This window comes from Protomyctophum bolini, assembly GCF_963924005.1.
Source record: "Protomyctophum bolini genome assembly, chromosome: 22".
NCBI classification, from domain to species: domain Eukaryota; kingdom Metazoa; phylum Chordata; class Actinopteri; order Myctophiformes; family Myctophidae; genus Protomyctophum; species Protomyctophum bolini.
In genome coordinates this window covers 15,711,476-15,734,812 of record NC_137883.1, presented here as the reverse complement: position 1 = coordinate 15,734,812, position 23,337 = coordinate 15,711,476, and the positions used below count along the sequence as shown (strand labels likewise).

General features: G+C 40.9%; 3 protein-coding genes across 6 annotated transcripts; all 3 read left to right on the top strand.

The window, feature by feature from the left end:
• Window positions 1-1,068: 1,068 nt before the first annotated feature.
• On the top strand, window positions 1,069-1,833 carry LOC308309659 (mannose-P-dolichol utilization defect 1 protein-like; the record flags this gene model as incomplete). Its single annotated transcript, XM_080755569.1, has 1 exon — window positions 1,069-1,833. The coding sequence occupies one exon, from the start codon at window positions 1,069-1,071 to the stop codon at window positions 1,831-1,833; it is 765 nt and encodes a 254-aa protein (XP_080611695.1).
• A 612-nt stretch (window positions 1,834-2,445) lies between these two features.
• gng10 (guanine nucleotide binding protein (G protein), gamma 10) lies at window positions 2,446-4,441 on the top strand. The gene is made up of 3 exons (XM_080755992.1): window positions 2,446-2,643; window positions 3,604-3,752; window positions 3,869-4,441. Exons 1-2 carry the CDS (start codon window positions 2,518-2,520, stop codon window positions 3,733-3,735), a joined length of 258 nt encoding a protein of 85 aa, XP_080612118.1. The 5' UTR covers window positions 2,446-2,517; the 3' UTR covers window positions 3,736-3,752; window positions 3,869-4,441.
• A 4,541-nt stretch (window positions 4,442-8,982) lies between these two features.
• btc (betacellulin, epidermal growth factor family member) lies at window positions 8,983-21,354 on the top strand. Of its 4 annotated transcripts, none has more exons than XM_080756297.1 (6): window positions 8,983-9,270; window positions 10,077-10,184; window positions 14,194-14,314; window positions 15,775-15,921; window positions 17,905-18,050; window positions 19,352-21,354. In XM_080756297.1, exons 1-5 carry the CDS (start codon window positions 9,231-9,233, stop codon window positions 18,047-18,049), a joined length of 561 nt encoding a protein of 186 aa, XP_080612423.1. In that variant the 5' UTR covers window positions 8,983-9,230; the 3' UTR covers window position 18,050; window positions 19,352-21,354. The 4 variants fall into 4 exon arrangements, with proteins under 4 accessions (XP_080612423.1, XP_080612422.1, XP_080612425.1 ...); XM_080756296.1 differs by having other exon boundaries at window positions 14,191-14,314; XM_080756299.1 differs by lacking the exon at window positions 8,983-9,270 and adding an exon at window positions 13,001-13,150 and having other exon boundaries at window positions 10,082-10,184.
• The last annotated feature ends 1,983 nt before the right edge of the window (window positions 21,355-23,337 follow it).

Below are 23,337 nucleotides of genomic sequence, written 5' to 3'. Positions count from 1 at the left end.
TGGAACCAATTCTGAAACACATGCCTTTGTGCTAATCACTTCTCATTATAAGTCAAGAGACAAAGTAGGCTACCATGGATGAAATGATTAATGTAAAAACAAAGGGTTTACAGGAACTGGCCTGCAGCAGAGGTGTTTATTTCCGTCTTTACAGTTCAGGAATTGCTATGCGGTCTCACTTACCTGAAGAATATTGTTTATGGGCCTGACGTAATCGTGTCAAAAAGTTATTTCTTGAATACCTGTGGACGTTGGAAATACTTGTTTGGGGTTTGATGTTCTGTAAGATGTTGGAGGAATGTAAAATGTGATTCTCAAAGGTCAGCAACTCATGCGAAGTGTAGACTGCAGTCGGTTATAAGCCGGTTATGATGCTCTCAACATGATGAGGACACAATTAATGCCAAATATAGCATTTTGGCTCAGTCTTGGCGAGATATGGAGTTCCATAGTGTCAGACATGGCCTCTGGGTCTGACACACACAGCCAGGAGGCGAGCATAGGTCTGTGCAGAGCCATTGTGTCTGAGGGAAAAATTGCATCACCATGGACAAGCCCTGTCAGCTGCCTGTCAGGCACACTGCTGTTCACATTCTCATTCATCAAGTGATGACGTCTATGGTCTGATTAGGGAAGTGCTGCCTAAGGCTATAAAAGCTGAAAGTCTCTCTTCAGAATGTGCTCACTCTTCTTGGTGGAAGACGCACTGCTGGGTCAGGCTATGTAAAACAGCTGAAATCACCCCTCGAATACCAGACACTATTATGGGGATCATCTCATAAAATACAGCAACTCCTCCCCAGCCTACTGACCCAAATATAACCCTGTTGCCTCATAAAATACAGAAACCCTTCTGCAGCATACTGAACCAAACTCAGCTCACCCACCTAACCGACCTATACTATACCAGCCAGTTACCAGACCTGGTAGTTAAAAGTTAATGTTAGATGTGTTAATGTGATGTCATTGTGGACATCATCAATGACATCCATATAGGGTCAACCACTCCACCATAACCATATACTGTATATAATGTCCACCACTTCCTGATCACTGATTTGCTGCACAATGGTAGCAGAAATGCTCCAGGTGAAATGGAGCTCCTCTTTCCTGAAGCCGTTGAAGGATTTCTTGGTGCCTTATTTCATGCCGAAGTCGTGCTACAGCAAGTTCTTCCTCGACTTCAACTTTCTCAACTTACCATGCTTGAAGATTGTGTTAAGCAAAGGCCTGGGGATTGGCATCATCCTGGGCTCTGTGCTCGTGAAACTACCTCAGATCTTGAAACTGATAAGGGCTAAGAGTGCCGAGGGACTGAGCTTTAACTCTGTGCTTCTGGAGCTGTATGCGACCACAGGGACCATGGCCTACAGCATGGCTAACAACTTCCCTTTCAGTGCATGGGGTGAGGCGCTCTTCCTCATGCTGCAGACGGCGACCATTGGGTTCCTCATCCAGCACTATGCAGGGAAGTCCTCCCGGGGTCTTCTGTTCCTGGTTGTGTATTTTGGGCTGCTTGTCATGCTCTTGTCCCCCGTCACGCCCGTGTCAGTGATCACCAGCATGCAGGCCTCTAACATGCCAGCAATAATCATCGGCAGGCTGATCCAGGTAGCCGCTAACTTCCGAAATTGCCACACAGGCCAGCTGTCGGCCATTTCCGTGTTCCTGCTTTTTGCAGGATCCCTCGCTCGCATCTTCACCTCAGTGCAGGAAACGGGAGACTCGTTGATGGCCCTTTCCTACGTCATATCCTCTGCCTGTAACGGCATCATCGCCCTCCAAGTACTCTACTACTCGAACAGCATTCCAGAACTGAAGAAGAACAGGTAGATGGATACAGACAGGATGATAATGAAGATACTGTCAGGCACATCTTACATTCCAGTCTAATACGGCTAGTAACAAAGCATCAGTGATTGGCAGTCACAGTTGGTTTCAACTGTTAATCCAACATCCTACCCTCCAGCTGGGTCGAATGTGGTTAGGAGGACCGAGGCCTTTCACATTTTGAATTCACAAGAGATTTCTTGTCTTAGACTAGAGGGTGACATCAGTTTATAAAGACATTTTTCATTAAACATTCTTCAAAAGAATTTCATAAATTAAAAACGAAATCCATAAAATAACATAATACTTGAAAATAGCAGATCTACAATCTCACAATCTTGTATATCTGCTATTTACATTTTTAAATAGGGCTTAATTCATACTGCATTCATGCTCAAGACTAAAAATCTAAGTAAAGAAAGTGTCCGTGGGGTGAGTAACTTTTTTGGGTGAACTATCCCTTTAAGATGGAACTAACATTAAAGTATAATACTGTAAGAATGTTGCTGTGTCAATACTGTTGGGTCGTGTTTCATTTCCACCATTGCCTCTGTCATTGTACACAACTGTGCTAAAGGGAAGTGGACCAAAGCAGGGGTCATTTGGAAAGAAACACAGCCAGCCTGGGCTGACTTTATTTGTGAAGTCAGCCAGTGTTCTAGCAGAGCAACGCCACGGCATCACCGCATGTTTCCTCCATTTCTCCTTCAAATAAAACAAATTACTACTACCATGACCTCTAATTCCAATCTGTCCAACATGCGGAGACTTGTAGAACAACTGAAGCTTGAGGCCAGTGTGGACAGAATCAAGGTAAAAGAAAACAAACTGAAAACGTTATCTTTACTGAAAGGCTTGATGTTCTTATAGGGTTTATTTGTGTGAGGGTATGCTATATTTTATCTTTAATATTATAGCTGTGCTGAATGTTTACAGTATATACAGTATTGTCTAATGTACTGTATATTGGTTAGGCTCTACTGCACAGTAATAATGACAATTAAGTGATACTGTATACCTACATTCATGATATTCTGGAAATAAATATTTTGTTCAGCTATATATACAGGTGGATTTGTGACATTTGTGACACAGCAAAATATGATTTGTTTCAGATCCAAAACCTTTTTATAGCATATCCCTGCAAAGACAATAATGGGGCGTTTCAGTTACAACTTAAGCCCCATATGTCGCATTGTGAAAATAGACGATCTTTGTGAGCTACAGTATAGCCTATTTAAAATAAATCTCACACCTATCATGACATGCCCAAAATAGAAATGCCATGTTGAAAGTGGTTAATTGGTTACATTATGCTGCAACTGATGCAGTGTGTATCTAATTTGTTAGTGGCCCCCCCAAATTAATATGTATTTGGCCGCAGACACCCATATGAAAATAATTTACCAGGGACTCCTATACAACAATTTGGAGAAGTTGTTATAATCAGTTCCATTTTCTAAAAGCCGATGTTCTGTATTCTGTAGGATTAAAGTGGTTAAAACTGGGACCCCCTGGAACCCATCAAGGTCTCCTGGGAGTCCCATGAATCTGAATTTAAGAACCACTGCAATACTGTATGTAGTATTAGCCACTTAAACCCCAGCATTTTCCTGAGGAAAATACCAGATTGTCAAGCTCATAACGTGACACGACTTGTTGCGTTGCGAAAGCTTTCCCCACAATAACATAGAAAACTGAAAATACATTAGTATTGAGCCCATTTAAGTGTTTAGTAGCTTTTCCAGTGTCTCTCCCTCCCCTCCCCACCAGGTATCCCAGGCTGCTGCAGAGCTGCAACAGTACTGTCTGCAGAATGCAGGCAAGGATGCGCTGCTGGTTGGCATGCCCCCAGTGCTGGGCAGCAACCCTTTCAGAGAACCTCGATCCTGCCATGTTCTGTAGAGCTCACGTCAGCCAAGGTTCACAACAAGGCTTAATAACGACCTTTATGCATAATGAATAGATTAGAACCAGTTGTTTAGCTTTTCTTTAAGCCTTGAATACTGAAATGACAAAATAATGCATTTGTTTGCAGGAGAATTTGAGTTTGATCAGCAGAAGCAACTTACTGAAGATGAAGAGTTTTTCGTCCATGTCAAGGGATTTTCATTTTTGTGGACGGGATGGATTTTTTTTACAACATGACTAATTTTGTACTAAAAATGTGTTATTGATGATGATGATGTTGATGATAATAATATTAATATATTGTATGGTTAACCTGGTGCCAAGTATTTGTTTCCAACTTATTTTATTTTTTACACTTTATCACTACAATAAGTGGACTTGTGATTTCTATTTCAGCTTTTTATAATCCACAATAAATATCTTGTAACTTCTTCACTTGATCAAAAAATGCATATATTATCATTATTCATATATCACTTTGATGACTAATTTGTTGACACAATTTCATAGAGTGGATATCTATGGATCAGACAGAGGATGTTTATAGGCTAGCACTGCTCTAAATTGCCACATTTGAGTTTCCTGATGTTGAGACTAAAGTTAGCCAACAAGAGGAAGCTGCGTCTTCCTGTTGGAAACTGCAGCACAAACTCACATGTTGAAATTACACTCAAGCCATGTTCATTTATTCACAAGGAACAGTTAGTTCAAAATGTTAAAAAAAGGAGAAAGAAATAAGTACAAATTACTGACAGCTAGCCTATATTAACAATGACTATAGTATAGTGTCTGTTTGCTTTTTATTTCTTTATCTCTGCATTGTCATTGTCATTTTAGAAAGTTTATGAATTAACACATGAACCTATAGCATCCCTATTTTGGGAAGAACATTAGGCCAAAATAGCAGATCTGTTTGAACGTTTGAATGTTTGAAAATTGCCAAAAATATGGATGCCGTGTTGAATGTGGTTAAGATTAAAGAACTTCAACAGAAACAAATAAGCCCAAACTGGGTTTGAGTTGTTAAGCCCCCAGTCCCCTCTGATCATGAGATGGTTGTCTCTGTGTGGTCACTTCCCTTTCCTCTGGCCACTGTGCTGGGCTGCGTCTCAATCCAGCTGGTCACATCCTTTCCAAATCTAAAACGTAGGCTATACTGTATGAGAGGATCAGTGCAGGGTCCTGCCCACTCCTATTATGTGTGGGGACGTGGAACGATTTAAAATGTAATTGTCTATAACACATGACACTCAGTTTACTATGTGTGTATGGAAAATACAATTTTTGTTACTTTTCCCATTTTCAATAGTTTTACTGCTACTCTACATCGCGTTAGAAGGAGCTATGGAACAGTTACTTTTATTATTCAGACTGATACTTTGGCAAATTGAGAATATTTTCAAGGGATTTATATATTTTATACATTTGAAAACTTGTGAAATGGGAGTATGGGACCCTATTTCTACAATAAGGTATTGATATTTTTTACTTCCAATACCCTTTTACTTAATACTAAAACAATTGCATAGGCGTATTCAAAATGTACTTGAGTAAAAGTACCAAAGTATTGGTATCAAAATGTACTTAAAGTACCAAAAGTAGAACATACTCATGCCAAATGTCCCATTTGACAACTTTTCAAATATATAACCATCTTTAATTTAAAATGTATTTGAACTGTCTGGTTGTGTAAAACATAATGTAATCTGGTAGATGACCCATGGCCATGGATAGCTGCAGGTGAGTTAATTGATTCCTAATTACTCGTTATGTCTTGGCTGCATCTTGTATGAAGGAGGTTGAATGAGCTGTGGTTAAGTTTGTATTGGCAGGGCTAACAGCCAGGGATGAAAGCTGCAGGGCCTTCAGAGAAGGTGTAGACTGTAGAGTGTAGACTGTAGCCTGACTACAGCCTTATCCAATTGTATGGGACTGTCAATGTCAAATGGATAATGCTCCCCCAGTGCCCCCACTTAAAGCAGTGGGGGGGGGGGCGTCCCCAGCTAAATTATTGATACGGTAGTTAGCATTAGCAGCAACACATGCCTGCCCCTCAATGTCTGTAACTCAGAGTGTACACATGATGATGATGTAACCAAATTGACTGACCTTTAGAATTATGCTTTTGTCCATGCTCAGAGTGAATGACAGTGAATCAGGCAGCAGGGGGCAGTGTCGCACAGTACGGCTTAGTGCAATCGATAGGATGTAGATTGTGGACTTCTATTGATGAAACCATGGGGAACCCAATACTGAGGCTACCAGGTAGGACAGTTCTTCTAGATTTTCCCATTCTTATTTGGATGTTCTGTTTTCGCTGTCAAGTTTCCTATTTAGACTTGTGGATAGCCTACAAACCTTGAAAACAAAAAAACGAATCTATTAGGCTATGCCTTAAAATGTGGCTTAACATGAAGACCTTTTGGCTTGAACAATGTAAGTTGTTGTTCTGAGTTGAGCTCGTTTATCTCAATCTCTGTTCGACGGAGTGTCACTGCCTGTGTCCAGATAAAACATAATTTTCCACTTTAATGAACTAAATGACCTCAAGCATTATCTGCACCTGTAAGCAGCTTGTGTATCAGTGGGACTGCTGGATAGCAAATGTTTGGAGAGTAGGAGGAGGAAGTACAAATCATGGAAGAATTTGTGGAGGTTGAAGATGGTGTTAATAAGAACATTGTTGTGTCTTGAAACAACAAGGCTTTTGATTCAATTTGGAACACTTAGGCCCACACCAGTTTTAGGTGATAGTAGCATTCTGTGTCGGTGTGCACCAAAAAAAAGTATTTTATAGTATTGGAATACATGGATATTTCCTAGGTGCTGCTAAATAGGCTATGTAATCAACAACACACATGTCTGGTATTGTTGTTTAGTTTTGATGCATGGATCAGATGTCCGCACAGACAGATCGAAGTAGCCCACATTTTTAGATTCTCGTAGAGGTTTTTTAGATTCTGACGAACAAAAACCTCTACGAGAATCAAAAAATTTGGGCTAAGATCGAAGTACATTTTTAAGCGCCTCAGTTGAACTTGAAGTTTCTGCAGGTAAGCCTCAGTTGAACTTTAAGTTTCTGCAGGTAACTTCTAAACAGCTAACTGCTATGGAGGTTTTTTTTTACCACTTTAACTCTATTGGGCATGTGATTATTCAATTTCAATTTGCCAAAAGCTTGTAGATCAGCTATTTTCGAAGAAAGTACATTTTCCTCCATTACATCTAGTTTACTTTAAGCATATCCTTTTCTAACAATGAATCCAAATCTTTGGTAATACAAGCCCTTTAACATTTTCTTTTAATATCCCTGTCCATTTCATTGTCAATTTGTCAGCACTTCCTAGAAATGCTGAGCTTTTCATTGACTGTCTCTGTCTGAACCTTTTGTCCTTTTGGCTTTTCAGTGCTGTGTGGGGACACAGTGAGCCCAGGGCATTATTCATCTGACTTAAATTATGTTTCAAGAAGTTCCAAAGGCCCAAGAGAACCCCGCAGTCAAGTGTATTACCTGCCGGCATGCAGTCTAAATCACTGATTCGCAGAGTGGCGCCTGGGGTTCCCCCAGGGGTCCTTGGGGAAGTTCTAAGGGGTCCCCAGCTAATTGATAGTTAGGATTAGGAACCAAATGTATTGTTACAGGTCTGTAACAAAGGCACCAAACGGACCCTTAACTAGATTATACAGTGTAGATTGAGGCCCCAGAGATTATACATCAAATGGGGCCTGCCTAATGCATATCAAACTGGGGGGTCCTTGAAATGAAAAAGGTTGTGAAACACTGGTCTAATTAATCATTAATTGTGATAGAGTATGTTTTGCACTCCGTCCGTGTGTGTGACTGTGTGTGTGTGTGTCCGTTCGTCCGTCTGTGTACAGCTAATCTTCGGCACCGTAACCCGGTCGATGCCAAACTTTGCACACACACTCCCTAGATGCCAACAACCTCTGCCCCAAATCTTCCAGAATGGCCTGTTATAGCGCCACCAGGAGGCTTATATTATATATTACTCCTCCATATGTTGTCCAATAATCCTGCAAATCGTTACACAGTATCTCTAGTCATGTGCTCAACACAGATCTGTCAGATATTTCATTTTCCATCCTGATTGGTTAACATTGGCTTTACTTCCAAAGTTTACAGGATTGGCCCGTTTTGAACAAAAAGCCTCGAATCATGAACGCAGCGTGCCGTGCAATTTATGTGGAATCTTTCACAGACGTTCCTACTAGGCTGAGGAATATATCCCACCCTTTTCACATTGGCCTGTTATAGTGCCACCGACAGGTGGATTTATTATAGCGCCACCTGGAGGCCACAACCTGACCTGCCCTGGTGGAGACCTGTGCTAAAATGTCACACACCTGGACCATTCATATGCTGACTGGGTCATTTCTGTGTTAATTAGCGCTGTGCCGCTCCCCAATCATTGGACCTGCCTGAGTATGATTGGAGTGGAAGGATGTTTTCATAAAGACATGGTTGCCTACCCCTGACAAACTCATGCAGTATAGGCCTCAGGACATTTTGGACAGAATAGCCAATTTTACATTGAGGTGCCCACCTACTCTATTTTCCTTCATTGATAGTATAATTCCCCGCCCCTGTCTGGCTGTCTCTCACCTCATGTCAATGCCATTGTCTCTTTCACCTTTATCCTTATGTCTGCCCTTATTCTACCTACACTGCAGGCTCATCTCTCTCATGAACATCTTGGTCCCAGTCTTTCAGTCATTTCAGAGACTCAAAAGACCTGATCACAAGGTAAGACACACAGGTTATGTCTAAATTGTATATGGCGTGTGAACATCCTTCACACGCACAATCTCTTCACAAGCAATGAAACGTGTCTGGTCATGATTTCATACATCAGACGGTTTTGTGAGTCTCACTTTCTCATGATGCAGCTGCAGTTTATGGTGCATTTCAGTATGTTTACTCAGTCTAGGGATGAAATTGAATATTTTAAACCACTTCTCTAACCAACACATTCTATTTTTTTGACAGAGGCTGACATTATCAATACGGCATCTGGCCTTTAGTCTTTTGTGTTTGCACTGTGTTCATCTAACAATTACGATAATAACGTATCTATGCCACCGGCTTATAACATGCTTAAATGAAGTGGTATTCTCCTTTAAACTTGTGGGCGGGGAAGTGGTAGCAGGGTTTATGGGTGATCAGCTTTAGGTTTCAGTCCCACCCCTTTTATTTTTCACTCTCTCCACTGCAGTGCACAGTCCAGGCAGGGCAGGCAGGCACCTTGGGCTTCATGTCTGCTTTGGAGGACATCAAACTTGGCCGGCTGACTATGAGCTCAAATGCTGTCCATGACAGAACACAGCCTATCATTGGACAACTCCTACAACACAGACACATGGATTTGGATCTTGACATTTGAGAAAATAAGGTCCGGATCAGGTTGACCTATATTAGTTTCAGACTCTATCTTGTATGTCTTGGACAAGTGGTTGTATTTAGTGTGGAGATGGCAAAGGCATCCAGGCTGTATTTGGGCATACTATCAGGTAAGCTAAACGGTTCTACCTAGTGTTTGGGAAATGTATTCCAAGTGCATCTTGTCTATACCATTGAGTGTTAACAGAATACCTGTTTGTAATGATTATAGAAGCTTTAATGTCCAACACATATTCTTTACATCAGGTTTACAGGAGGAATGCTGTTCTATTAAGTGATGAAGTACATTCTCTTCAGCAGAGATCACTTACAAAAGTTACAAGTTTCATGTAACAATGTCACTCTATCCATTAAGTTTAACATTGTTTGGTTTGAGTCTTGACCTACTTTCTACTAAATAAATGCTTTCAAAGATGATAGTGGGCTTAACCATTTTGATGTAATGCTATATCTAGCATGATGTTGATAGATTTCTGGACTAAAATGCTATAGTTAACAATTGAATAAATACTGCAGCATGACAGGAATTGGTAATAAATAATGGCAGAATCTGTAGCGTTTAGTTGTGAAAGTTCTATCTACTAACTAGCTTAAGCGTACACACACTGCAACCCACTCCTGCCCAATCAAATCTATGAGTGACCACAGCAATTGATGGGCGTGGTGGGTACTCTCTCTCTCTCTCTCTCTCTCTCTCTCTCTCTCTCTGTGTGTGTGTGTGTGTGTGTGTGTGTGTGTGTGTGTGTGTGTGTGTGTGTGTGTGTGCCCGAGCAAGACCGAATGGGATGTATTATTTTTGTGCAAGAGAGCATATAGGTTATCGTTTCTTGCACAGGTATTTTCCGTTTGTGTGTGTGTTTGTTTATTGTGTGTGTGTGTGTGTGACCAGAGCTTTGTGTGTTGTTTCTGGCTACAGCTTTGGCCCTATGCAAATACTCTCTGGAAGAATGGAATGCCACTGAGGAGCCTGCCAATCGAACTGTGTCTCCCTGTCATCACCATAGCAACAGAAACAATTGCACAGGTAGATATGTGTGCCGGAGGAGGGGCGAGTTAACTTTTGCCGCGTCATAAAAGTTTGCTTTAAAGTTGGAATCTAGAATACCACTTGAACGCCAGTGTCTGGGGCAAACATTCAGTGAAAATATAGCCGATATGCAAGCTCACAACGTGTTGCAACGCGACGCACTGTGCGTTTGTAGATCGGCTATTTTAGGCAAAGAGATTTTGGTGTAGAGTGAAAAGTATAGAGCTGACCTCAGTCAACTAAGTAGTCGTTTGCTAAGTATAGAGGGTTTTAAGTGGCTAATGAAAGAGTGATAATACACACACACACACACACACACACACACCTACACACACACACAGACAGGAAAAAAGAGAGCGAATAATAGAAAAGTGGTTAATGAAGGTGCATAGGTGTCGTATTCCACTACGTTCAGAGAGCCCCGTGCTAATTAAAGTGGCCTTGCCAACGAGGGGCCTGGCCTAGCTGGTCACCCCTGCTCTGTGTGTGCAATGGAGAAATACAACACCGACTCTTTATGAAGACAGCCTGGGACAAATTACTTTGTTGTTTCATACCGAGGGCTGTTTCCATCATTGGCTCGGCATTTTAATTCCCTTGTGTTGTTTGTTCTTTCTTTACTGATCTGCCGCAGTGGGCGAGAAAGGCCGGGTTGTTACTTTGTCTTTTAACTGTTTAACACATGCGCCAATGATTCTGTCGACTGCCATTCCACGGACATTCTTTTTGTAATGAGATACTTTCTTTTCAGGACCAAAGGTCATTATAAAGGCCCTGTTCTCATTGTGCTCATGTTTCAGCATACAATAGAGTCCGTCGCTTTGATGCGAGTTAAAGAGCACATTCTTTTACAGGCTCATATACAAATATAAAACTCCTGGGAAAAGGTAGTAAAGCATCGCGGTAGCCTTGAGTGAAACAGGGAGGGGAAATGGTAGGGATAAACGTAAGGCCCCTGGATGTGTCTGTAATCCAGTGGGATGGAGATATGGTTCATTCTCTTTTTGTGCGAAAGAGAACAAAAGTAGCCTCGGAAACCCAGACATTTTTATTTCCAGGGACTACAGGGAGACAACAAAAGTGCCTGACAGAAGCCAGAGGAGGCTGTAATATATAACGTGTGCGTGGGTTAAGCTTGGAGTTAGGCCTAATTTACTACTTATTATTAGGGATGCACTGATGTATCGATCAATATCATTATCGGCAAATAAAACTGACTGACATAAACCGATGGCAGTTGTTGATAAGCAGACATTTTGCATTTGCTATGTTGGTGTGTTGGTTATCTGCAGCCATACCAAGCTGTAGATTCCTGAAGATTTCTTGTATTGAAGATGTATTTGTTTCCCTGGCACAAAAGGGGGAAATAAAAACAACACAAACTAAATATCGGTATCAGTATCGGCTAAATTGTTATTATAAACATCGGTATCGGCCAAGAATGTCCATATCTGTGCATCACTGATGCTTACAGTAGCTGCGACGCGGTGTGAGCTTGTATTTTGTCTATGTGACACAACTAAGTATAACTACTAAGTAAAAAATGGCAAAATAGATAGTAAACGTGTTATTTATAAAATTGGCATCCTACAAGTTTGATGTCCTTACAATCACTGTAATACATTACAAATGCGTGTGTTTCTAGAGAAGTATGCTGTGTTAATTGATACACATGTATTACACCCTCGCAGCATGATGATGCCACCAGGCCTTTTCCAGGCGGTGTGTAATTCCTCCAGATCTATTTATATATCGGGCTATTCCAGTGTATGAGGTCAGGTCAACAGAGAGAGAAGCATGAGAAGTATCGGGGCGTCCGGGGGGCACGGGGGTAAAGTTCCTGCCGACCACTGGGCATGGAGACCATGGATTCAAAATCCTTCACGGTGCATCAGGGGATGGAGAACCGGGCAGGGAGGGCGATGTCTGTCACTGCATTGTCTCCTACAGCAGTGCTTCTCTCAACCTTTTCAGGCCATGACCCGCCAAAATAATTACGTTGAATCTCACCCAATAAGCACTTGGAATTATAGGAGGTGAGGCATAAAATTTAGTTAAACTCGGTTCCACGGTACGTAAATATTGTGAAAACTGAAAATAGTTGTGAGCTTGTAGATTGGCTATTTTCACAATGTTTGCCTCCTTATATTATTTGACAATTTGGCCAATGTTGGACCAGTTTTGAGTTTGTGATTACCCTTCCTTCCTTCCTCTTTTTTTTTGTTTTTGAGGTATTAAAAAGGTCTTAAAGGTCATTAAATTGTCACTTCACTGTCACTCGGAGACCCCCATAAATCATGTGGGGGTCCCGACCCACAGATTGAGAACCACTGTCCTACAGGTTGGTTGGGACACCATGAGAGAGACAGTGAGTTCCTCCGGATGTGTAACTCCCTCCAGGTGAAACTCTACACTGTCAAGTGAAAAGAAGCCACTGGTGGCGTTGCGTGTATTGGAGGAGACACGTTGTCTCTACACCAGTGGTTCTCTTCTCAACTTGTTGTCTGGGACCCCAGGCTGTCTACTGTACCCGTCCCCAAGACCAACCAGCAGTGACAGACTACACAGGGGGACGACATGGGGAATAGAGACCCCTTATCAGACCATGTCACACTGACGGCCCATGCAGCCAGGTTGCAAAAGAACCCAAACACTCATAAGACGCAATGGAAAAGAAGAATGCAAAAATGCATTCAATGGTTTCCATCAAACCATTGGCAGCAGTTTGCTGCAGAGTAGATTAGAAGGCTTACTGTGTGAATCCTTCTTCATACTCCTTGCTTTCTTTTGTGTGCAAGCGATTCCAAAACCAGTTGTTCTCAAACCCCCACCACCCCCCCCCCAATGGGCCCAGTCGCAGTGGTTGGCTGAGACGCACAGAGGGAGCGCTTGCCAACGCGCAAGGCCGCTGGCTGCTCTGCTCCCCTGAAAGATGGGTCTGGCATGGCTCAAGTTTCTCAAATGTAAGACGTGTCAATGTTATATAAATTTATATTTTGGCATAACAACTAAATTGGGTGAAAAGACAAAAAGATCAATAAAAACAGAATAATTAGTAAGTATGAGTAGAATATGAAAAAGAAAGCTCTCACTTTTTCTCTTACTAAAACACTTTTATCCATAGATTTCCAATGGACTTTAACCACTTATAACCCCTATATGGTATATGTTGATGACCCTAGAGCAGGGGTTCCCAAACTTTTTTGGACCAGGTACCCCTTTTGGGGTAGATATTTTTCCAGGTACCCCCTCATCCTCGCAACACGGATAACAAATAAATGTATACGTCTAAATGTAGACGTTTAAATGTAGACGTCTAAATGTAGACGTCTAAATGTATACAGACGTCTAAATGTAGACGTCTAAATGTAGACGTCTAAATGTGTACGTCTAAATGTAGACGCTAAATGTGTACGTCTAAATGTAGACGTCTAAATGTGTACGCTAAATGTGTACGTCTAAATGTAGACGTCTAAATGTAGACGTCTAAATGTGTACGTCTTCTCTTATGGGGGTCCCTGGCATATCTTTTCAAATGGGGGTCCACGGGCTAAGTAGTGTCAATTTGGGGGTCCTTGACATGAAAAAGTTTGGGAACCACTGCTTTAAACACTTTAGCACTTTATGAACATGAACAAAATAGATGGGTCCCCCCTGGAACTCCCTCAGGTACCCCTGGGGGTCCCCGGACCCCACTTTGGGAACCACTGCCCTAGAGGTCAATACTTGGCCCCCTCCTGTCTTCCCTCTTAAAGACACTATTCAAAATAGTAACGGATTAGAACAGGGCAGCCGCATCCATTGATTTCAATGGAGAAGTGGTGCCATGTTATATTCGTTTTGAGATTGTAGATCTGATATTTTCAATGAATGTTCGCCCCCAGAATAGGGACCCTGAGGTTCATGTGGTTAAAAAAATGCCTATGAATTGCTGTTATAGAAATATTTGCCTTGAGTGTTACTATACTCCTGAAATAAATTAAATGCAGTTTTGTTTCCACAGCAGACTCGAATAAAGATTCAGGCCAGTGGAGTGGCCATTTCACCAAGTGTCCCAAAGCACTGAAGCACTACTGCATCAACGGGGACTGTCGTTACATTGAAGAACAGAAGGTTCCCTCATGCAGGTACCACACACTACGTACTGCCATGTTGTAGTAGGACAATGGTTCTCAAAACACTTCATGTCAAGGAGTCGGACACCCAAATTAATGTATGACAACCACTGATGTAGGACATGTTTTTACAAACTAGAAAAAGTGCTCCTTGGAGCACAAGTCTCCGTCAGGTCAGGTAGGCCAGCAATGTTCGGCCTCCTGGTGGCACTATATTAGGCCAATGTGAAAAGGCTGGTATTTCGTCCTCGGCGCCTTTCAAACCAATCAGACCAAATCTCAGGATCCAACCAATGCGATGTGCTAAATAATATTTAAAAAGAAAACATAATCATTCTACATAGCTCTATCTATATGACTGACTTAGAGCTGTTGATTATCGCTACAGTATTTTAAAATAGTGCTTAAGTTGTTAAAGTTGTATTGCTGAGCAAGACACTCAACTGCTCCCCCCCCCCAATGGAAATTACAGATCATGACCATTGGTGCAGCTGCGTGGAACTGAAACTTAATTTCCCACACAAGACAAATAAAGGCCTAACTTTAAATATGAGTAAGAGTTGAATCATGGAATGACAGTCAAGAAGGAAGGAGTGGTAGAATTCTCTGGAATCATCTTTACTTTGTACTATGTATCAGCATACCATTAAAACATGCTGTCTGTTTTCCAACAAAATATTGACTCTCACTGTAATCATGTTCAGTACAGGAGATACTACAAAGCTCCATGATGATACGCTGAACTGAAGCATTTCTTTGTCCATTATTATTATTATTATTATTATTATATTGTAATGTCAAATTCAAAAGTTTGTAAATTTGTTTCTTGTATTTGGTGTTGCATGTGGTGCTGAGGATGATATGTGAGGCAGATTTCGGACCGGTGCACAATCTCTGATACTGTATATGGCCATCTTTGCCTGTAGGCACGCAAGCAGCCAAGCAGACTGACTGACTGACTGACTGACTGAAGAACTAATCTATCCACTGCTTTGCAGATTTTTGGTGTTTCTAGTTTGGAATCAGATTGTTTTTTATCAAGTCTGTGCAGCAACAAAACACGTGCGATGTGTTGTGAGCAAGCATACATTAGCTATTTTCACTATGTTTTAAATCTGGCATCATCATGTAAGTGGTTAGTTAATTCATGATGTATTCTTGTACGTTTGGGTCCCAGGAAGACACCAAATTTATCTTTTGCGTCTCAAACTGGAAACTACAAAAATAAAAGTAAAAAAAATAAAAATAATTGTATACATTTTTATTTAACAAAACAAACAAACCTTGGGTCCCAGGCAAATGTCTAATCTCTCTTTTGGGACCTGAAAAGTTTGGGAACCACTGCTGTAGACCTTCTGGGATCCACCATTCTTTGTCACCATTAGTGTACTCTCTACTGATAGTCATAGTGGTCCATTGTGGAAGTGATGTTTTCTGGAGTGAGTCTTTTTGTTTGTGATTCTTCGTCCTAGGTGTGAACATGGTTTCATAGGTTCCAGGTGTGAGTATTATGACCTGGGATTGCAGATTGGAGAACAGCGTCAGATCATCATTGCTTGCGTCATCACAGGACTCGTCTTCCTCATTCTCCTCATCGTTTTCATCTGCATGTGTTCACAGTGAGTGGAAAGAAACCATCATACAATCAATGCCTTGTTTTATTGCATGACTGTCGCCGACTCCCCATATTGAGTAGCTCGGTCTATTATGTTTGATACTATCACAATGATCACAATCACAACAAATAAAATGACATTAACCCTGTGTCCATATTTTGGGCATATTTTGTCTTGTTTTCCCCAAAGAGTAAAAATTGCAGCTCTACGAGATCACAACATATCATCACAACATGACGTGTTGTGAGCTTGTAGATCAGCTACCTTTGCTATTTGTCACACAAAGAAGTATAGGGATTAAAGTGGTGTTTCACCTTCAGGGGTCACATCACATATACTGTATCTGTCTTTTGTGTGCACCCCAAGTTGCTTGATTCAACATTTAGATATTTAATATTCATTTTTATCAGATATGCCTTTCCTATATAAACCCACTGGACTTCAAACTCCACATGTGTGAATTCAGCGTCCCTGCTTCTGGTGACTGATTTTGTCCTTCCATATACATATATACTGTATCCCAAAGAAAAACAATCGTAATCAAAACATGCTGTGTAGACTGTGAACCCGAATTTATTTGTACAATGATGTTGCTTGCTCAATGTTGTGCAATGAATGGAGTACAGGTTTAACGAATGCAGCATGGTTTCCTGTGGTCTGTGCTCAGGGACATGGATAGAATGTATCTGCATTTTATTGAATGTCTTGTGAGACTGTAAAGGCTTATAACACACTTCACACAAATTCCTGTTTCTATAGCACTGTTATACAGTGTCGGCCGGGACTCGGGACCCATTTGTGGATCGCAGACCAATTTTTGTGGGTCACGAATCTCGCGATCATTGTAATTTCTTTGGGGCCTTTTCTACCTTTATTGATAGGATGAAAGTAGTCTGACAGGAAATGGGGAGAGAGATGGGGGAAGACACGCGGCAAAGGCCGTCGGGATCGGGAGTTGAACCCGAGGCACGCCGCCAGGCTGGCTCAGCAGCCTAGGTGCCCAGATGGGTGAGCTAACCGTCCGGGCGGTTAGCTCAAGAAGAATCAGTTTTTCATTCTAACATTTAAAAAAAAAAAATCATGAAATAAAACAAAACTGATTAAAATAAATTCCACAAATGTAACTTTTAAGCTGTGAAAATAACCAATCTATTTTCACTAGTTTTTCACTAGTTTGGGGAGACAACAAATTCCTATATTGGGTCTCCAACTAAAACGTTTGGGAACCCACTGCTCTACTACTGTACTGTAGAGTCTACAGTATATTCAGGTTTTGTGGACTTGAATTGTTGAAGGTTTATTGAGAAGATACTACTGTTTCCTTATGGCATAGCACGACACATTAATGCCACAGTGGACAAATACAAAGAATGTTCTGTTGTAACAAGATATTATCTCATATTAGCACGTTTCTTTTAGTGCAGTGCAGTTTCATGACTGGGCTAGCTGCTCAGTTTCCATATGGTGTCAATCATGTGACTGTCCCTTGGCCCTGATTGTTACTAGTACAACGTTGGTGCAAACTTTGCACTTGGATACTGTGGAGCAAAAGTGATATGCAGATTAATGCAATCCACACAGCATCTCTAGCACATATAGTGAGAGACCACAAAAAACCTTTACAAAAATGCAGATTATATAGAAAATGTTCTGGAAGTTTTCAAAGATGTTTGAAAATGTCAGATAGCCTATTTGTCATTTCTAATGTTTTGAATGCTGTATATTTGGCTCAGGAATCAGCCAAAAGTGAAGTAAGAAGAAGCAAGGCATGGTCACAAGTTTTGTAACTACACATATGGACCAATTTTTGGATTGCTCCAAAATGTGTCCTGAACAAAACTTGTCTAAACTTAGCTGAAAATTGTCAAGTATATATTTTATTTATTCTACTCTAATAATTTCTGAACTTTTTCTCGACTTCTACAGATCTGAATGCATGTCTGACTGATGTATTGATTGACATATAACTGTCTAAATGTATTCCAGTCGAAGGTACACACTGTGTAAGCGGAGACGGAGGAGCACAGAGGAAGAACCCCGGAACGGAACAGAAAAGTTGAACATGATAGACACTGGTGGAGCACACGGAACACTGATGCCAGATTCAACAGAACACACCAATGATTTATGAGGTGACCGCATGTTTGGGTGTGGGTGACTGTGTGGGTGTGTACATGTATCACTAATACTTGTGAGGGCCAAGTCTCCCCACAAACAGGGGCGAATCTACGGGTGGCCTGGGTGAGCCCAGGGCGGCTGCCCAGCCGGATTGAATAGCCGGGCCCGCCCAGAATGACCAGCTTTCCCCACCGTGGGAGATCCATGAAAAACGACAGATTCCACTGGGCACGGTCACGGTCACAATGTTTCAATGCATCAGTTACGTTTCAGACGTGAAAGAAAGAAGGAAACTTCTAACATCAGAAGCACATTATCCTTGTACAGCGATGAACACATGCTGTCCATTCTGGAATGTTAAATATTTTGACTGATGATCTGAAAATAAGCAGTTAATTACAGTGACCTATGGGCATAGAGTCAGGAATGGAAAATGTAAAAGTAGACTGGAATGTGGAAGCATCTTGCAGTCACCAAAAGCAACAGTAATCACAAATTACGTCTTGTAAGTGGCAAGCGTGCAAAACATACTGTATGTGCCTGGTCACTTTTTTGTGTGAGTGTGTCGCTCGCAGAATGCAGCTAAATAGACAGTGAGAAAAATTGCCATATTGACATCATCCGCTATTCATTATATAATATTGAAGCTTACAAACTCAGGACCATCCAGATTCTTCCGGGCCGAGTCATTATAAAAGTTCTGTATCCACCACTGTGCACAAGTATAGTGGAATTTAAGAAATGGACTTTGTGAGGACAAATGTCCAAGTTTCTTTAGTTACAAAAGCTTTTTGAGTTGAGGGCCGTTCATGGTAAGCACTGTAACTATAACTAAAAACTATTATACTTAGTTATAGTACTTGCTGTGGACGGCTCTAGGCTTGCAATAAGGAAAAGATTTGGGTAGTTGTTAGGATTAGGCATTGCTTGATACAGTAGTCTCATTTATACCTAGTTGATATGCTATTTTCAGTGCCACATTGGCAGTAAAATGTTGATGCCCTTACAAGTATAGTAATATAAACGTGTGTGTGTGTGTGTGTGTGTGTGTGTGTGTGTGTGTGTTTAATATTAAGTTCTGTTCACAAACATTGGGTGGCATCCAATGTAAGAGTTGGGTAAAGCTCTGAGATTGTCTCATAACTCAACTCGCATGAATCCAGATCAGACGGAGACATTCCAAACCGTTTCCACACCCTATATAGAGTTCTTTGGGCGTGTGTGTGTGTGAGAGAGATCTCTCGCTGACGGGAATTGTTTGGGTATGAGAGATAACTATTCTTCTTCATGGCAGCTGTTGCTCTTTGTCTTGCAGCGATGCTGAGATGTGATACAGAACACAGGGCAGCGTTCTGCTGGACAGAACCGAGGCCTGCTGCAGCAGAGAGCAATTAAACCCTCTCTGGGAAGGACATCGGTATTGGACTCTGGTTGGATGTATGATGTATCCAAAGTGGTTTGAAACCAAAATTAAAGCAGTTCTTTTAGGTGTATTGAATGAAAAAATAACAACTACTAATGTGATGAGTGGGAGTTTTATCTTCCACCTCGTTACTTGCTGGAGAAAGAGCATTATCTTCACTAATAGAAGAATAACATACCCTTCATTCACTCACCCAAAGAGTGACTGCTCAGAACCAAATAATGATGGTGGGGAAAAAAGTAATTTCGTACTACCAGTGGACTGATTCCCAATACAACCAGATAGCCCACTGTCATGGCTGATTATCAATCTCCCCATTCAATTACTAGGTTAACCACTTAAGCTTTATTTATTTATTATTATTATATTATTTGGAAAATAACCAGTCTACCAAGCTCAAATTATTTCAGAAAACAATATACGTTCTACAAGCTCCCAATGCGTCGCATTGTGGCACATTGTGAGCCTGTTTTAGTAATACTTTTCACCTAAAGTATAATGACATGACCAAAATAGGGAGCCCAGAGTTAGGGATATTTCACTTTAAAAACAATATCTAAATACTGAATCAAGCAAATTAAAAACTGTCTGGGGTGTTCACATCAGCCTGAGTAGACGATGGAATGACCAATTTATTTACATTTTTATGAAATATCTCTTTAAAGTGGTTAAATACCGTGTAGGTTCGAATCTCAACATCCTCAATGATGAGGAGAGAAGAGATTCAGTTATATGCTGGTTTTATGGTTCACATAATCACATTTCATATGTATTGAACGTCCTGCTAAACATACATGTAAAGAAATAGAAGCTTATGATATTTCAATATATCCTTCCTATTTATACTTGTGTTCTGTTGTTATAACTGATATATGCCACAGTTTGCAAGAAGTTTCCCTTCACTTTTCACACTTTTCAACCTATCTTCATATAATAGGTCCTCACTAATAATCATGAAAAAACGGCGCAATTTTTTTCTACTCAGTCTGTGTCTCATAGGAGGGCTGTGGGCAGTTCAGAAACCGTCTTCCAGTGACATCATCGATGGGGAATACAAGCTAATAAAAACAGCAGGCTTTCTATTCATGAAAAGTTGCAATGAGAAAATGGAAGCCATCGTTCTCACGATAATGAAAATCTAAACATTTGTGTAAAAAAAGAATCTGCCTAATGATGATGTCACTGGAAGACGGTTTCTAAACTGCCCACAGCCCTCCTATGAGACACAGACTGAGTAGAATCATCATGATTATTAGTGAGGACCTATATGAAGATAGGTTGAAAAGTGGTGAAGTGGTCCTTGTTTGGTCCGGTTTGTGAACGAATGCAGTGGTTCTTTTCAGGGAGTCTGTCTGTTGTTGAGATCATTTAGGGGGGCCTAAATTGACCCATACAAGTCTGTAACTGTATTCTGTCAGAGTTAAGGGGAGTCCTTGAAGTAAAAGCAGGTTTGAGAACCACTGCCTTAATAGAATATTGTTACTCATCAATGTCAGCAATGCAAGCAAACCTTTCCACTACTGTGTGCTGCTGCTCTGCAGGACGACGGCGGCGGCTGGAAGAGGCACAAGGTGAACTTTATACTAAAAGAGACTTTTTGATCCGTATATTTGGAGCCACGCTGACTCTGGGCTCCGGAGGGCCGAACAGCCCTGCCTGTGTGTGCAGGGCAGAACTGAGGTGAAAGTGCTCCACTGTCCCAGACACTCTCCAGACTACCAGCCTTTTACAAGGTGTAATGTGTATCTATATATTAACTCTCCACTCTAAATGGGGAGAGTGAGTAGCACGAGGGGGGGGGGGGGGGAGTCTGTAAAGTCGGTGGTTTTTCAGTTTGCGCTATTTTAAATGTCACCAATTTTTTCAATAAAAGATTCTGTGTATTCTGCCTGCAATCCTGAAATTGCGTAATGAAACATATTGAAATGTTAACTGAAATGCTTTATTGTCACAAGTCCACAAGGTTACCAATGATAAAGCTGCAAACGTTACATATTTCAGTGAATAAAACATTATTTTTGACCTAATATAATCTACACAACTGCAGTTTTTGGAGGAGGCCCTATCTTCTATTACAGAGAGAGATTTTTACCTGTGCTTTTAAACAGAGAGAGAGAGATTTTTACATGTAGCTGTTATGTCTCACTGGCTGCGGTTACATGAGGGCTTTTTCATTCAGAATGAATTAATTCAGAAGTAATGTTTTTTGCTGCGTGTTTACATGGGAAAGGTCATTCCGAATGAGTGTTTACATGGACAATACTTTTAAATCACATTATTTCATTCCACATCAGGTTTGGGGCTGGGAAGGCTTCTGATTGGATAGGGGGCGGGCGGATATGTTTACGTCCAGTGGTGGAAAGTACATTTACTTTAGTACTAAAGTACAATTTTGAGGTATTTCTACTTTACTTTCCAATTGTTTTACTTTTACTACACTACATTTCAGTAAAACAAAATAATAATAGAAAAACACTTTTATGCCGTATTACTTTATATTTGATTTATCCTGTAGCCTATGAGGTTTCTAATATAATTTCTTAATATAATTAATCGCAAAACAAGAGCATAATGTAGCCATACCAATTACATGGAAACAAGCATGCACAGAAAGACCAGAATGAACTTCAATCCGAATGATAAACCGGTCAGTTACATCAGATCTAAGTTTAAATCAGATTGACCATTTTCATTCCGATTTAAGTTTTTGTAGGTGTTTACATAAGAACTTTTAATAGGATTTAACTTTTATTCTGAATGAAAAGGAGATTTAACTGTCCATGTAAACGTAGCCACTGACAGCTGTTTGATTGTGCTGCGCTCGTTGCATATTCCTGTGTTGCTTGATACCTGGCAATCTCCCTGCTCAGGACTAAAGTTGCCACAGGTGCGTCACTCGGTGTGGGAGGAACAGTTTGCATGCTGGCAGCAGCTCTCAAAGACAGTGTCCAGCACTCTCTCAGCATTTCTTCTCTACCTGTTTTTTTATTTTGATCATTTAAGTGGCTCGAGTTGGAGCATGTTTTAAAAACAAATTCACTCACTGCATAAGTAGGCCTGCCGAGATTCTTCCAACTCCACTGTGCTGAAATCCAGGGAGGAGAAGTAAACTGAGGAGGTGATTTGTTTGCAGGAGGATTGTTTCCCTATTTTGGAGTTGACCTAGTGGGACCCTAAACGACTCACAGGTAATCCAGACACTGTCACTGACAACAGGAGAAATACAAACACTTTAACATTTGGATTTCAACCACTTAATTAACAGCAAGAGGATATTTCTTAACCACTCTCTACAGCAGGACTGCAGGAGGATCTGTGTACCTTTGTTTTGTTTGAACTGAATTCTGAAAGACCAATTTTTCTTTATTTCAAAAGGAGTGGTGAATTGAATTAATAACCCCATTTGTGCCCAAGGTTTTGAGTCAACACTTTAGAACACAGCCAAATAAAATCATAGTACATACGTACGTGTTCAATCAATTATTCGATCAAAGCAAACGGCACAAACGATAGTTTGCCTCTTCTACAAAGATTTAAGTTACAAGTTACTGTCGTGCGTGGCGTGCCAAGCTGTCATTCTCTTGTACTTTTTTATTATTTCCCACCATACCTTGTGTCACGGAGGACAGCGGGCAGTGTCGGTAGGCCAATCAGAGGCAGGCGGGGCGTTACCATGTCTATGCTCGGACGTAGAATAGATATACGCGTTCCAACACATTTAAGGGTTCTTTATCTTTTATTGTTTTCCTTGACACCACCTGGCTACACAAAAAAAGGAGAGGCTAAGTTCCTCTCTGGTAGGTACATGCCAACCTGGCACCCCAAATATATTACAAACTATATGTCCTATATGATAGTTGATTGATCATCTAAAATAT

Bases quoted from the DNA above. Each gene is read 5' to 3' on its own strand.
- gng10 (XM_080755992.1), top strand. From the start codon at position 2,518: ATGTTTCCTCCATTTCTCCTTCAAATAAAACAAATTACTACTACCATG. The intron at 2,644-3,603 runs GTAAAAGAAAAC...CCTCCCCACCAG, and splicing joins CCAGTGTGGACAGAATCAAG to GTATCCCAGGCTGCTGCAGA.
- btc (XM_080756296.1), top strand. From the start codon at position 9,231: ATGGCAAAGGCATCCAGGCTGTATTTGGGCATACTATCAG. The intron at 14,315-15,774 runs GTACCACACACT...TCTTCGTCCTAG, and splicing joins CAGAAGGTTCCCTCATGCAG to GTGTGAACATGGTTTCATAG. The intron at 15,922-17,904 runs GTGAGTGGAAAG...AATGTATTCCAG, and splicing joins TTCATCTGCATGTGTTCACA to TCGAAGGTACACACTGTGTA.